At 58.4% G+C, this 15,644-nt stretch overlaps 1 protein-coding gene and 1 long non-coding RNA gene across 2 annotated transcripts; both read right to left on the minus strand.

Moving 5' to 3' along the window:
* Positions 1 to 1,495: 1,495 nt before the first annotated feature.
* MYADM (myeloid associated differentiation marker) lies at positions 1,496 to 5,782 on the minus strand. Its single transcript, XM_081118342.1, has 2 exons — positions 5,484 to 5,782; positions 1,496 to 3,738 (listed from the first exon to the last, which is right to left on the minus strand). The coding sequence occupies exon 2, from the start codon at positions 3,734 to 3,736 to the stop codon at positions 2,768 to 2,770; it is 969 nt and encodes a 322-aa protein (XP_080974468.1). The 5' UTR covers positions 3,737 to 3,738; positions 5,484 to 5,782; the 3' UTR covers positions 1,496 to 2,767.
* Positions 5,783 to 9,833: 4,051 nt separating this feature from the next.
* LOC308547646 lies at positions 9,834 to 13,938 on the minus strand. The gene is made up of 4 exons (XR_013997529.1): positions 13,750 to 13,938; positions 11,276 to 11,570; positions 10,229 to 10,295; positions 9,834 to 10,071 (listed from the first exon to the last, which is right to left on the minus strand). It is a non-coding gene; the product is annotated as an uncharacterized lncRNA (long non-coding RNA).
* Between the last annotated feature and the right edge of the window lie 1,706 nt (positions 13,939 to 15,644).

A 15,644-nucleotide genomic window follows, 5' to 3' on the forward strand; every position in this document is an offset into this window, starting at 1 on the left:
CTGGGAGCCCCGCTGTTGCCAGGGGCAACCACGGCCCGCCGGGGCGGTGGGGCGCAATGCATTCTGGGATTTGTAGTCCAAGTCTGTGGTCCTTCCGTTCTCGCTACGCCTCTGAGAACTTCTCCTCCCGGCATGCCCCGCGTGGCGAGGCGAGGTGGCGCGGGGCGGAGTGCTGGGGCGGTGCCCCGGGACTTGAAGGGCCCTTCGCACCTGGTCTGGGACTTTTTGGGGCCTGGGTCGCCTTCCCGAAGCTGAAGGGAAAGTGAGGGAATCCAAGTCCTCTCCAACATGGGGTCCTCTGGCCTTCCAGCCACCTCCAGGTGGCCGCCGTGCCCCGAGCAGATCGGGGCGGGGCGGCCTTGGAAACTGCCCTGGGAATCCCAGCGCGCTCGGTTCCGCCGCTCCCGGGGCTCGTCCCCGTCACCTACTTCCCACCCAAGGGCTTTAGAGCGGTCCTAGAAGGTTCAAGCATGGGGTGCGGGTGGGGAGCGAGACCCCAGCAGCAGGGGGAGGAGACAGGGATTGGTGCAGGTCAGAATTCTGGGGTGCACGCTGCAGCGATCAGGAGGCTATTCCTCACCAGCAGGGGGTGTCCCTGCTCCAGCCAGCTCTTCCCCCTCTTCCGGCGAGACCCTCCCCTCCCCTTCTTTGCAGTTTCTCTTCCCAACTCCTTGGAGGGTGCAGGCAGAAACGGGAGGCACGATCCTGGAATTTCCCGGGATTTCTACAGTATTTATGATGCTTCTCATAACGGGCCCGGATGACCTTCTGTGGGACAGACTCCCTTGATCTTAATCTACCAAGGTCGTCTACTGACCAGGTGTGACAGGGCGCTGAGAACTGAGTGGGAAGTAGGCAGTCAGATCCTGAGGGCCTCCCGTGCGGGGCTGAGGGACTCTGGTATTACCTGTGGGCAAGGTGGAGTGGGGCATGGAAGGAACTGAGCAGGATCCCACCTGGATGCTGGAGGCACCCTCAGGGCCAGGGCGGGCCCGGGGGGTAGGATGGTCGAGGAGGAGACTGGGGCAATAGCTGGGGTGCTACAAAATGAAACCTGAGCTGGGTCAGGAACCTGGAGAGGGGATAGATATAAATAGCATTCAGGAGGAATAATCATGGCCATGTTTGAATAGCCACTGACGGAGAGAGAAGCCGGTATGAGCAAGTGTCTGGGTTCTCAGCCCTGAGAGGCCGATACTGAGATGGGGAACCTGGAAAACTCGATTTTGGGAGAAAGATGCTGCACTCACATTAGGACGTTGTATTTCTCAGGTGCTCACGGGACTCCAAGGATGGAGGGGTCTTGTTCATTTCTATCCTAACTAGCTCTCCTGGTTTGAGAGGGTAATTTTGAACATCTAGACTCAACTAGTATTTTTCCCATGAGGCCAAAATTGCCTTGGCCCCACCCCTCTTCTCCCACCCAGGAATCTGGGCCTTGCCCTGTCTCCTGCCTCCCTCCCCAATAATAAAGCAAGCACAAGTATTCCTTTTATCTTTATATTGAGGTAAAAAATAAAATACAGAACATTATGGATGTGGGGGAAGGGACAAGGCTTCCTTCTATAATTGACAGCAGGGGCTGATGGGAACCAGAAGCTCCAGGGAATTAAAAAAAAATAAAATATATATTTATACATTTATATATATATCATGTTATGCATGTGAGTCCCGGAGAAGCAGGCAGAAGCAGCAGGAAGCAGCTAGCACAGAAACATGGGAGTGGGTATCACACGCCCAAGCGGCGAGATTCCTTTGACTTCGGTGACAGCGATCCCCACCTACCCAACGCACCCACAGATTAAAAAAAAAAAAAGGAAACTTCCCTTTTAAGAACAGAACCACCCAGTCATGTTTGCCCTGTGACAAGAAGGAAAAAACGCAGGCTAACATCGCCGATAAGGCCATTTCCTTCTCCCAACAAGGCAGTACCTGCTCTTTCAATACCGAGGCTGGGGCCCCACACCCCTGCCCCTCACAGGTGCTGCACGCACCTTGACGCCCAGAGAGCAGTATCTGGGATGGAAGGCAGCCCTCGCCGTTTGCTTACTTTAAGACAGCCTCCAGGCAGGGGGTTTTAGTAAGCGTGGCAAAAATTCTGGCGAGGCTGGGTGCCAGGAGGGGCCTAAGGACCCAGGGTCTGTGATTTAAGCCTCCAGCCCACTGGAAATGATTGACCTCTAGGGATTTTTTTTTATTATTAACTTAAAGGGGAGGTGCACTGTATACCCCCCTCCACTGTGAGAAAGGGGGCCCAGTCCCTAACTACTCCCACCCTCCACCCCCCAAAACACACACACACACACACACACACACACACACCTACTAAGGCACAGCCAGGGTGGGCACATGCTTTGGCAATGAGGCCCTTCAGGAGGCCCAGGGTCTGAACAGCTGCTACAAGGGGTGTGTGATGTGGAGCTCAGCACCTTTGGAGTTGGGGGGGGCGGTGAACAAAGTCTCAGTGCTCCCAAGGAAATCGGAAGAAGGAAGGCGGGAAGAAGTTGTCAGAAAACAAGGCAGGTGAGAAAACAAATAGGGCCAACGGCCAGAAAAGGAGCCCGCAGGCAAGGAGGCAAGACACAGGCAAAACGGGCGTGGACAGCGAACAGCACAGGGAGCGGAGGGAACGCGGGGCAAGGAGAGCAGGTGAAAGAAATGGGAGCCAGTGAGCTGCCCGCCGAGGAGAGGGGACATCAGAGGAGCACAGAACTCAGGGAAGTCACCTGTGGAAAGAAGAGGGGCTCGGGAGCTCCTGGACAGAGCCTCAGACCCTGACAAAAACCAGGCGGGCGGAGTACACCAGGTCGGCCACATAAGCCAGCAGGTTGATGGCCGTCAAAATGGCCACAGCCAGGCGACGGTCCCAGGGGCACACGTAGTGGATGTGGCTGCTCCTGCAGCTGGAATCCTTCCAGCGCTCGGGATAGCCGCCCATCCTCTCGTCGAACTGGTAGAGCGGCCAGAGGACCATGGCCGAGGCGTAGAAGAGGACAGAGAGCAGGGCCAGGCCCGACAGGAAGCTGGGGAAGGGGATGGGCAGCGCGTTGGTGCAGTCGAAGAGGTTCAGCAGGATGGCCACGGCGGCCAGGACGAAGCAGATGGCGTACACCGCCACGCACCACTCCAGCGCCGGCTTGTGCTTGTACAGGTAGGGGTCGCTGATGAAGGCGAAGATGATGCAGGCCACGAAGGTCTCCACCACCTTGAGCAGGCCCGGCACCGTGGCCATGTAGCCGGTGATCTCGCCGGGCCGGGCCCGGGTCCAGGCCACCTCGGTGGCATAGGCCACACAGGCGATGCAGGAGAAGGCCGTGGCGGCGATGGCGTGGTCCCTCGAGCGGCCGTGGGACAGGAACTGGACATAGGTGGTGGGGTAGATGATGGAGGCCGAGAGGCAGAAGAGGGCGGCGTAGCAGGCATAGGTGATGGGGAAGTTGCGCCAGGACAGTGGGAAGCGAGCCTGGAGCCCACCTAACTCCACCAAGATGATGAGGAAGGTCACGGCGAAGCAGAAGCACCAGGCAAACATGCACCAGTTACCCGAGAACCCCACCCACGCATTCACGCTGGCCACCAGCGAGAAGGCCACGCAGGTGGACAACAGCTGGAGCAGGCGGAGCAGGCCCAGGGGCTGGGTCAGGGCCCGAGTGGACCCCAGGATGGTTGGGGAGCCCAGGCCTGAAGACGAGGTCGTGGTGGTCGTGACGGTCGTGCGGGTCACCGACACCGGCATGGCTGCAATGGGGACAAAGCAAGCGTCCTGAGAAGGCTCCAACTAGGAGAATTTAGGCCCCCAGCCTTTGCCTCCCCCAGGGGGAGAGAGGAACCTGGACTCTAGCTGGGGGGGGTAGCCCAGATGCAGGCCTTTCCGTTTTCAAACTGGGACAGTCCCAGGCCTACTAGGATGAGTTGGTCAACGCGGTTGCAGCCCCTTCCTTTCCTCTGGCCTCAGGTGTCCCACCTCTCAGGTCAGAGCCCAGTCTAGGCCCCTATTTCTCTCCTTGTCAAGACGCTCGTTTCCTCTCCCGGCAACCCACCTCCAGTAAAGCCCTAGAGATTTAGTGGGGGAGGGAGGGGAGGGTAAAGGGGGGGATAAATGGTGATGGAAGGAAGCTTGACTTGGGGTGGTGAACACAGAATACAATATACAGATAATGTATTATTGTTCCCTGAAACTTATGTAATTTTATTAACTAATGTCACCCAATAAATTCAATAAATAAATAAATGATAATAATTTTCAAAAACCAGAGTTTTCTTTCCTTCTTTTTTAATTTACTGATTTTAGAGAGAGAAAGGGAGAGAGAGACCCGGATTGTTGTTCCACTTATCATTGGTTGAGTCTTGGATGTGTCCTGACCGGGGATCAAACCAGCAACCTTGGCCCACGGGGACAATGCTCTAACCAACTGAGCCACCAACCACAGAGCTTTCTTCCCAGACTCTCAAGGCTGCCCTCCTTCCCCCGGGGATCGCCACCCAGCATTCAAGACCCGGCTCTCCAGCACCCCCTCCCCTGCCTCTCCCACCACTCCTGCGAGAACCAGAGACTCTGTACTGGATGACCTCTTAATAACCCCTCTCTCTCAACTTCCCCTCTTTTGGGTGCTCAGGGCTCCACACCCCAGCCCCTGTCCAACTTCCTCCTCCACCTGAGGCGGCCTAGATATTTCTGGCCTCCGAAGTTCAGGAGTCCAGCTTCCAGGCGCGTGCATTCTCAGGGACCCACATGGCATCCGAGCTGGATTCCAGCGGGCCCCTGGCACAGGCCTCCCCTCTCGGCTGCACCCCCTCCTTTCCCCACCCCCACCTCAGAGAGCAGGAGTCTTGGGAGAACTTCGACCGAAGGGAAGTGGAGCTTCCTCTTCCCTGTCCCCTCCCTCCCTCCACATGGAGTCCAACACCCCTCAACCCCACCCCCTGCCAGCTGGCTCCCCACCTTCGGGGAAATTCAGCTCCCAGACTCTCACTGTCCAGTGCGCCGGCCCTTCCCCTGAACCCTCTAGGCCTCACACAGCCTCGGACCCGGGACTCTGAGCGCTCGGCAGCGAGCACACCTGTCACCTGCACTCCAGGAAACCCGCTTCCCCCGCACTCGCTCCAGATCTTCCCTCGGGCCCTAAAAGGTCCCCAGGCTCAGCTGCCACTCCCAAAAACCTCAGAAGGCCCGTCTCAGCCCCCAGGAAACAAAACTTCCCCTTCGAGCGCCAGGGGCCAGGCTCTAACCCCTCGGGCCCCTCCCCGCACAGCATCCGCCCGAGGACGCAGGAGCCCAGCCACGCGCCACGCGCCGCCCTCAGGGACGCGGGAGCCGGGCCCGCTCCCCGGAGCGCAGGCTCCAGGCACGTTTCCCGGGAACCAGGAGTCAGAGACCCCAGGCCCACGCTCTCTCAGACCCAAGTGTTTAAGACGCCGCCCTACCCAGCCCCCCAGCCCCCCCCGCTCGGACCGCGGAGTCCGGGCGCCCCCAGTCCACTCACCAGCGGTCTCAGCGGAGGACCCCGACGGAGGAAGATCCGGCCGTGCGGGCGGATGAAGTCAGTACCTGGGGAAGGTTAGTCAGGCGAGAGGGACCCGACGTCAGCGCCCGGCTCCGCCCTCCGGGGACGCGGCCACCGGCCGGCCGGCGCGGGAGGCGCGCCCCCCCTACCCCTAGGACGCTCTCCAGCAGCCCAGGCCGCCCCTCCCCGCAGAGGCGGGGTCCGGGGGTGGGGGTGGAGTGGTGACCCCAAGGCAGCCCCGCCTCCTCGCCGGTCCGCAAACCGCGGGGGTGAAAGCTGGGCCCGCGCGGGCTGAGACCGCCGCCCAGCCCCGCCCGCCAGGCGCGGGGGCGGGGGCGGGCGCTGGGCGGGGGCAGCGGGCGCGCGCGGGCCAGCGGCGCGTCTCGCGGCCTTATAAGGACTGGAGTCGGCCCAGCCGTCAGGAATGTGGCGCGGGGGGGAAAGGGGGGGCCGGGACCCCCGCCCCGCTCGTCGGTTTGGGGGCAGGAGAACATGGAACCCAGGTCTTAGTCGGAAAGGCCCGGACCCCAAATATCTGGGACGTTTAACACGTGCGTTCTGGGTCCCCATGAGGATGAGCCGGGCGCCTGGTCCCCCAAGAGGGTGTCTCAGAGGGGAGTGGCCGGGAACCCCGACCTCTGGGTTCGCCCGGCGGCCTGGAGCCGCGCCCGGTGTTGGAATGAGAAGGGAGACGTAACCACACCTCCCGCCACCTCCGGGAAGGAAGGTGTCGGGGCCACCTGGAGGGCGCCTCCCTCGCGTCCCTCCCTGCAGGGCCCGTTAGGAGCAAGTCGGGGCCGCCCAGGAGGAAGGGGGCGGGCCGGAGCTCGGGACCTCGCGTGGACCGCGGCTTAGCCCACGCAGGTGGCCTGAGGCAGAGCTCGGGAATGCGCGGACCCACAGCAGGAGGGAGGCGGCACCCCTCGGCTTCTCCGCACCGCTCAGGCCCCCCGGCCACACCTCGCCCTCTCCCCACCTCCAGGCCGAGCACCGCACCCCGTCACTCCACGGGCTGCGCGCAGCGCCCGGGAGCCCCAGCATGTGCTCTCCACACCCAAGGACGCTGGCCTCGGCCTGGTTCACCCTCGGCCTTGGGGCGCGGGCCTCCCAGCACCGTCCGCGCTTTGGGAGCACCCGTGCTGGATCTCAGCCCCGGCCCCCCTTCCAGTCCACAGTGCGGATTCTGCCCCCAGGGTGGGGGGGTTAGTAATCCTCATGCCCAGCCACACTCTTTCCCAAACTCAGGACTCCCACTCCAAGCTCCTGCCGTCCTGGGGACCTCCCCGTACCAGGTTCCAGCCCCTTCAAACAGATCCTCGGAATCCAGGCCCCCAGCCCCCGGAGACCCAGGAGTCCAGGCCCCCAGCCCCTCCTCCCTAAGCCCAGGAGTCCAGGCCCCCAGCCCCTCCTCCCTAAGCCCAGGAGTCCAGGCCCCCAGCCCGTCCTCCCTCAGACCCAGCAGTCTAGACCCCCGTCCCCCCCTCTTCCTTCAGACCTGTGACCTGTATGAGTCCAGGTCCCAGCCCTCTGCTCTCCGGAACCGGAGTCTGGCTCAGCCCCAGTCTTTCCAGGAACTCAGACATCCCGAATCCCAGCGCCCTTCTGCACCCAAGAATCTGGACCGCTGTTCCCACCCTCGGGAGTCCCCGCAGCCTCACCTCGCAGGCTTGCGGCGGCGGAGCGGGAGCAGAGGCGACAGCTGCAGACTGGAAGGGTCTGCGGACTGGGTGGGGACGGTGGGCTGGGAGGGCGCGCGGGCGGGGCCGGGGCGGGGCCGGAGCGCGGGGCTCGGGACTCCCCGAAGCCAGGGCTACCCCAGCCCCGCCCCGGGGCGGGCGCACCCGAGGCCACGCCCCCAGGGGAAAGAATTGAACACGGTTCTCCCGCGCGGCCCGAGGTGGGGGGGAGGGCTGAGGTCACTGTCGCCATGGTGACAAAACAGGAAGACACAACAGCTGGCGAAGTGGGGGCTTCGGGGGGACGCCCTCTCGACCCAGGCCCTGGGCGGTCTCCAGGGGAGGCCCCGGAAGGCCGTTGCCATGGCAATCCGCCTGTTTAGCATTTGTTTAGAACCCAGACCCTCAGCCCAGGTCTCCACCCCGGTCCCATCACTCTCCGAGGCCTCTGCCTCCTGCCCGCCCCGCCCGTCGGCTCCAGCCCAGCCTTCCAGGACTTCTGGGGCGAAGCGGGCTGCCACCGGGCCCCAGTTTCACGGGGTCTGGGGGCTAGGGAGGGTCTCTGTCTCCTGGGGCCCAGACAGAGGAAAGAGGCACCCATTCCTAGGCGTCAGGAGGTTCCCGGGCTGTGGTCCCCGACTCCTGGGTTCCCAAAAGAACAGTGGTTGGATTTTCTATAATTAAGGATCGGAGGGTCCCCTAATCGTTATTTACACTGGGACTGGTGATGCGAGGACTGGCGGGATGGGCCCCTGGGTCCCAGATGTCACATTAGGTGGAGTGGGGGAGGGGTGTTGGCAGCAAAATTCCTGGGATCTAGGGCGGTAGGAATTGGGGGCACCGACTCCCGGGTTCCCCCCGACGCCCAGGCTGGGGACCCAGAGTCTCGGCTCGGAAGAGCAGTGAGAAGCTCAGACGCCTGGGTTTTCGGAGCAGATGTGGCTGCAAGCGCGGCCTCCTGGGTCTGGAAGGGAAAGATATTTTCGGCCAGCATTCCTGGCTCCTGGAGAGAGGGAGGGGCCCGAACGCTAAATGAGGACGCGGGCTGGGGGCGCCAGGTTCCGGGTTCCTGCAGGAGGGGAGGGGCCCCAGGGGCGCGCGAGCTCGGTCCCGGAGCCGGGCGGGGCTGCGGGGTCCTCGAGAGGCGGCTCCGGGGCTCGGACCCGGACGCACGGGCCGAGAAGCCAGTGAGAGCTGAAGGTCTGGCCGCCCGCGTCCCTCCCCGCGGGCCGCGCACTCACCGCGCTCCGCAGTGCTCCGGGCGCAGCCTGGCTCGGGGCGCGGGGCGGGGCCTGCGGCGGCTGCGGACGCTCCGCGGCGCTGAGCTCACCCCGCGCCGACCTCGCGGCTGCGCTGGGCCCCTGCCAGGCCGGCGGCGGCGGAAGCCTGGAGGCCGCGCCCGGCGGGGACGGCGGCGCGAGCGCGCGGGAAGGGGCCGGTGGGGTCCCTGCTCCCCGTGAACCCGGCTGCGTGCGCTGCGGCGGTGGGAGGGGCTGGGGAGGGCGGGACTCTGCGAGCTCGGCGGAAACGGGGGGTCGGGGAGGGCGAAAGGGACGTGGAGCCCGTATGCCCAGTTGTGTGCCCCTGCCAGGGGGAGGGGCGCAGACCCTCTGCCATCCTGCGCCCTGCTTAGGGGAGGGGTCTCCAAGGCCCCCGGGGTAGCAGCATCTCCCCATCCCCTCCTTCCTGCCCAAATCAGTCACTCTCTTTGCCTGCCCTATGGCGGCGCTCCTGAGACACCCCAAAAAGTGCAGGGGTGGTCTCCACTCAGCTCACTCTCTGCGCTCGCCGGCAGTAGCCCCGCCCCCGCCCCGCCCCCGCCAGGCTCTAACCCACAGCGGCCGGGGCCACCGAAAGCAAATATTGAAAGAGTGAGTCATCAGGTGTGACCCGGAGAAGTGAAACCTCGGGGTCCTGGGTCTGTGCAGCCTGGCAGCAGGCATGGCCACTGGCTCAGAGCGTTCGCCACCCAGGAGGCCAACACCAGCCCCCCGCGGGGCTGTTTGCAGCGCTCCGGGCCCCAGCCTCAGACAGGCCCGCCTCTGTTCCCTGAGGCTTGCTGCTCGGGGCGATGGGGCGCAGGGACCCGCCCAGGGCTCGCTCATCAACGGAGCGCCTCCATGAGAAGCAATATTGTGTGGATTAGCTTGACGCTGAATGGGGCCATTGAGTGCAGGCCCAGATGCCGCGTTGGCGGGAGTGTGGGAGGCTAGGAAAGCAAATAAACAGCGCGGAGGTGAATTATTACAAGGGAGGCCCTGGCTGGTGTGGCTCAGTTGGTTGGTTGGCCATTGTCTCGGGGCACCGAGGGGTTGCCAGTATGATTCCTGGTCAGGGCTCCAACCCCAGGAGGGGGCATGCAGGAGGCAGCCGACCTATATTCTGCTATACCCATCCATGTCTCTCTCTCTCTAAAAATCAATTTAAAAAATTATTCCAGGGAGAAAAAACTTACTGTCCCATATGTGGTGGAGGGGTCCCATGTAATCCTCCTGTGACCAGGTATTTGGCTGGTCTCTCTGAGAAACCATGGGGGGGGGGCTCAGCACTGCTTGCTGCTGCCAGAAAGGTGACCTGTGACCTAGCTGGCTACGTTTGGGTGGATAGCTGTCCATGAGCCCATCAAGCAAACACTGGGGAGGCTGGCAAAGATGCTGACGGGAGCCACAGAGTGGTCATCTGATCTACCAGGTGGCTTATTAATAGCATTCCTGTAACAGAGGTTTTGGGGGGAGAGTTCGCCTGGGATACAGATGAACTGTTTTCCACTCCTGACACCACACGTGTGGGTTTGTTTCTTTCTTTCACACCAACAAACAGTTCTCCAGCTCTCGGAATGCCAACTGCGTGTCCAGTGTTCGGTTCGGTTCTGAATCTGGGTTTGCTGACACCTGGAGATAGCAGCAGCCCCCACAGGTGAAGTAAGGGCTCAGAGCCACAGGACTTCCCCCCACTGCAGGCACCCATCGCAAGTCCCAGGCCTCCCCTGCTTCTGACAGGGGTTCCGTGACCCTCTCCCGGGTCTGAGCGAATATCTGTTTTGCTTACCTGGGTCTGGCCTCCAGGTGTACGTATCCACGCCTGTAGTTTTCTACATGTGCCCCTCAGATTTTGTCTAGTAAGATAAGGGAGAGGCAGAAGATATTAGAATTATTCCATCATTTGTGTGAGGAAACGTTAAAAAGATGGGAAGAATTTTTTCTATCTTTTGGATTTTGCATAAATGCTGGCAGGATGTAAGAAAAACCAAAGTGGTGGCATGTGAAGGAGAGTAAGTAGCCTGGGCCGTGTGGCTCAGTGGTTGAGCGTCGACCCATGAACCAGAAGGCTGCCAATTTGATTCCTGGTCAGGGCGCATGCCCGGGTTGCGGGCTCCATCCCCAGTAGGGGGCGTGCAGGAGGCAGCCGATCAATGACTCTCATCATTGATGTCTCTCTCTCCCTCTCCTGTGTCTGAAATCAATAAAGATATATTAAAAAATTAAATAAACTATTCTTTTTTTTAAAAAAAAAGAACAGTGCTTGGAAATTCTGATATCTTGTTACTTGCTAACTATTAAGTATATTCTTGTATATGCAGTGAATTTCGGGGGGGGGAATACAAGAAAGTGATAAAAGGGGAGATGGACTAAGAAGCTGGAAAACTGGGATGTGTGGGGGACTTATTAGACTTAAAAATATATGTTTTTGAGATACAATTGGCTGTAACATTGTACAAGCTTAAGGTATACAAGCTGTTGGTTGATACATTTAGATGTTGCAGTGTGGTTACCATTAGAGCATACTGTTGATTTGATACATTTATATTATTGTAAAATGATTGCACCACAGGCTTAGCTAACACCTCTATTTCGTCACATTATTGCCTTTTTTGTGTGTGATGGGAGCAATGTGAGGGAGAAACACTGATCAGTTGCCTCCCCTATGCACCCCAACAGGAGATCGAACCCACAACCTAGGTATGTGCTCTGATCAGGAATCAAACCCTCAATGTTTTGGTGTAAGGGACGATGCCCAACCAACTGAGCCACACCAGCCAGGGCTCATTTCGTCTTTTGTACAAAACTACTTTATATTTTGCAATTTACCACGTACATTATTACGAAGTCCAAAGCTGCGCAGGGAGCCTTCTGATCTGGGACAAAGGTGGGTGTCTGGGCCGAGCCTGGAAGGAGGCCTGAGGGAGTGGTCCCTGTGGAGAAGGCAGCTCTGGCTGCCAAGATAAAGATAAAGACAGCCCGGCCGGGTGTGGCTCAGCGGTTGAGCATCGACCTGGGATCCAGGCGACCGAGGTTCGATTCCTGGTCCGGGCACATGCCCGGGTTGCGGGCTCGATCAGTGACTCTCATCATTGATGTTTCTAGCTCTCTTTCTCCCTCTCCATTCCTCTCTGAAATGAATAAAGATATATTTAAAAAAAAAAAAAGATAAAGACAGTGATAAACAAAAAGCAACTGTGGACATGCTCGCTAGCAGGCCACTCGCAGGAAGGCCCGAATTTGAACCCGTGAGCTGCACTTGGACTGTAGCCCAGCACCTATCTCTGGGATGTAAGCTCTGTGAGTCAGGCTGTGTGCACCCGGCAGACTGGGAGCGGGTCCAGGGCTGGCATCACCCTCACTTTCTCTCCGGGAACAAGGGTGGAACAAGGGTCTGAGATGGTTTCCAGACCATCTCATTTCCCAGATAAAGTCAGACCTGGAGAGTGAGATGGGGCTGGCCTGGGGCCCTGGCCCGGCATGGTCTCCTTTCCTCCCTTTCTCTCTCTCTCTCCCTCCCTCTCTCTCCTTACAGAGAGTCTGGGGCAGGGTGTTTCTGAAATGAAACTGAGCGAAGTATTTTTCTGTGAATCTGGGCCCCGTGAGGATTCTTTTGTGCTGACATCGCCCTCTGGGGAGGCTTCGGTAGGGGAAATGCATTTATTTTAGATCTTGATAAAGACTAATATGATTCATTCTTTCCTTCCTTCAGCAATTACTTAGTGACCTTGAATGAGAGTCACTAAGGGGACACGACAATGCATAAAACAGACATGATCTGCCCTGGCCGGGTGGCTCAGTGGGTTGTACGCCACAGGACGGTGGGTGCAGGGTTGATTCCTGGTCAGGGCACATGCCTAGGTTGTGGGTCTGATCCCAGGCCAGGGTGGGTGCAGGAGGCAACCGATTGATGTTTCTCTCTCATATCCCCCCAACCCTAAAAAAATCAATTAAAAAAGTACAGACATGGTCCCTCACGGGCACATTCTAGGGAGAGAGACAGATAACACACAGGCAAAGGCATGAAAAGATGCCTTCGAATATAAAAGATGGAATACAGGTAAGGACCTCTGGGGGTCGTGGGAGGGAGGGTCGCTCCTTAGACTGATCTGGCAGAGAAGGGCCGCGCCTGAGATGGCAACATGCGAGCTGAGGACTGGAGGGTGGGGACCTAAGGAAGCCTGCACGCTTAGAGCTGCGTGAGAGCTGCGGGGACTGACCCCGAGTGGGCAGGGCGCGGAAGGCAGCCGAGGATGTGAGGAAGACCCCGGCTTTTGTTCAGCGTGGAAACGGAGGCAGTTAGAGGCTGACAGCTGGAAATGACATCATCTGATTCCTGTGTTTAAAAGGATCTTGCCGGGCAGAGTAAAGACAGCAAAGTGGCCGACGGAATGGCCCTAGAGAAAGGATTTGGGGCCTGGCTGGTAGCTCAGTTGATTAGAGCATGGTCCTGATAGGCCGAGGTGGCGGGTTCGACCCCAGGTCAGGGCACATACAAGAAGCAACCAATGAAAGCATAGATAAGTGGCACAACAAATCCAGGTTTCCTTCTCTCTTCGTCTAAAAATCAATTTTTAAAATGCTTTTTTAAAAAAGAAAGTATTTGGGCCTTCAAATGGAAGCACTCAGCATGTAACTAGAAAAACTGAACAAGGAGAGTCGTCAGTAAGACACATCCTAGGAAAAGGGCCAGCTGGACAGCCGACACTCACTGGACTCTGCTTCCCGCGCTGACCCGGGTGACACAGCAGCACTTCTTCCCCCCTGATTCCACCTGGGATCGGCCCCACCTGAGGAAAGCCAGCTCCTCTCTCTGCCCTGACTAACCGCTGGGAGGCTGGGCTCAAGGTGGCATTACGCACGACCTGAGACTGTCGCCAACTAGTAGACAGAGGGGACACTGCCCAGCTGGCTTTTCCCTCCGCTCTGCCCGCTCGTCCACCCTGCCTTTGCTGGTCCCTCTCCCCAGCTGCTTCGCCCCCTCCTGCCCTCCTGTCCTTCCTTTTAAACCAAAGAAGGGCCTCGCTGGAAACACAGGTGAGGCCCGTTGTGTGCTTGGCCTTAGGGCACTTCACACAGGGTATGCTTTTTACAAATTGAAGGAGAGGCCCGCCCCCTGCAAAAAGATTCCCACTCACTTTATTAGGGCGACATCTCCCTACCCTGCTCCCCTGCAGGCGTCCGCTGAGCCAGAATCGCCCCCCACAAATGGTTTACGGAACCGAGGCCTGGAGCCGCTGCTCAGGAACTTGGCAGTGTGACCCTATGACCGTCCAGGGCCGCCCCGACCTTGTGAACCGGTTTACTTACCCTCTGCGGGTATTTCCCGGTTGCAATCATTAAGAAGGGTGTGGTTTTTTCTCTAATTCAACAATGGCACGCCTTGAGTTTCCTCGGGTTTCATTACGTTATCTGAACTTCGCTGCTTTCTAGTTGGCCCCCGACGCCCTCGCTCATCCAGATTATTTTCCTTCCCTCCCACTTCCTCAACTTTGCTCCGTGGGGAGTCCTTCAAACCACCCCCAGGCCGCGCCCCGTCGGTGCGCCTCCTGCAGCGCTCCTGCTGTGCGCGGGCGCCCTCTGCTGGCCGGGCGGGTCCCCTGCAGGCGCAGGCCCGCCGGGCTCGGAGGTCACAGGTCAGCCTTCCGAAAGCAACCTGCGGCCCCCAGGTTCACCTCCGAGGAAACCCGCAGCCCAGCGGGGAGCTCGGCGGGTTAGAGCAGCCTCCGGGTACCCTGAGGATGTGGTTTCCATGCCCAGTCAGGGCACAAGCGAAAAGCAGCTCAGAGAACGTGTACACAAGCGGAACAAGTTGATGTTTCTCTTTGTAAAATTGATTTTTAAAATAATAATTTCAAATTTGAGTAACCCCCATCCACAGGAACTCCAACTTGAAAAAAAATTTTCTCTTGCTCTAATTGACCGCTGGGCAATGAGCCTTAAGGTAAAATGGTTTCCTTTTTAAACCCTCACCGGAGGATACTTTTTCCGTTGCTTTTCAGAGAGAGTAGGAGGGAGGGAGGGAGAGAGAGAGGAACATCAATGTGAGAGAGACACATCGATCGGCTGCCTCCTGCTCCAGCACAGACCGGGACCCTGGGATTGAGCCTGCAATGCAGCGATGTGCCCTAATGGCTGGAATCGAACCCAGGACCCTTAAGTCCGTAGGCTGATGCTCTAACCACTGAGCCAAACCAGCTAGGGCAAAATTGTTTCATTTTTCAATCACCACTAACTATGCAACTTTAGCCTCAACTTGCTCAATAGGTAACACAGGCCTCCTACCTGCCCGGGGGTGGGGGGGTGGGCATTAACATCCTCGAGTACATTCACGTGCGGGGCCTAAGACGCTCATCAGTGCAGCCAGCACTGGTCTCAGTGGTCATAGACTAGCTTCAACCAGTGAAATTGTTCCTAAAACCAGCTGCATGGGAGAGCTGTTCTAATGAAGCAAGGACAATTTTTGTTGAAGGCCTGAATCAAGAACGTACTACAGGAGGGCAGGGGGAGGTAGGGGAGGGTACAGGGGAGATAAATGGTGATGGAAGGAGACTTGACTTGGGGTGGTGAACACAATATAATATACAGATGATGTGTTGTACAATTGTGCCTCTGAAACCTACCTAATTTTATTAGCCAATGTCACCCCAATAAAATCAATAGAAAGAAAAATAATGTAGGACTACATTTTTAAATCTTTTTTTAAAAAAGTTATTCTAAGGTGTATGTTTTTGTCGTTGTTGTTGGTCTGTTTTTAAATCCTCACCTGAGGATATTTTTTCCATTGCTTTTCAGAGAGTGGAAGGGAGAGAGAGAGAAACCTCAACATGAGAGAGAAACATCGATTGTCTGCCTCCTGCATGTGCCCTCGAGCCTGAGACCGAAGTACCTGCCCTTGATCAAAATTGAACCCAAGACCCTTCAGTCCACGGGCCTACACTCTAACCACTGAGCCAAACCAGCCAGGGGAGGGGGGGCTGTGAAGTTTTATTACTATCAGGAAGTAGCTGAGGCCTGGCCGGGCGGGGCTCAGCTGTTGACCATCCGCCTAGGATCCAGGAGATCAGGGTTCGATTCCCGGTCAGGGCACATGCCCGGGTTTCAGGCTCGATCCCCAGCAGGGGGCGTGCGGGAGGCAGCCGATCACTGACTCATCACTGATGTTTCTATCTCTCTTCCTCTCCCTCTCTCTCTGAAATCAATAA

Source organism: Miniopterus schreibersii, assembly GCF_964146895.1.
Source record: "Miniopterus schreibersii genome assembly, chromosome: 18".
Lineage (NCBI taxonomy): Eukaryota > Metazoa > Chordata > Mammalia > Chiroptera > Miniopteridae > Miniopterus > Miniopterus schreibersii.

Coding starts and splice junctions, on each gene's coding strand:
- MYADM (XM_081118342.1), bottom strand. CDS start 3,736: ATGCCGGTGTCGGTGACCCGCACGACCGTCACGACCACCACGACCTCG.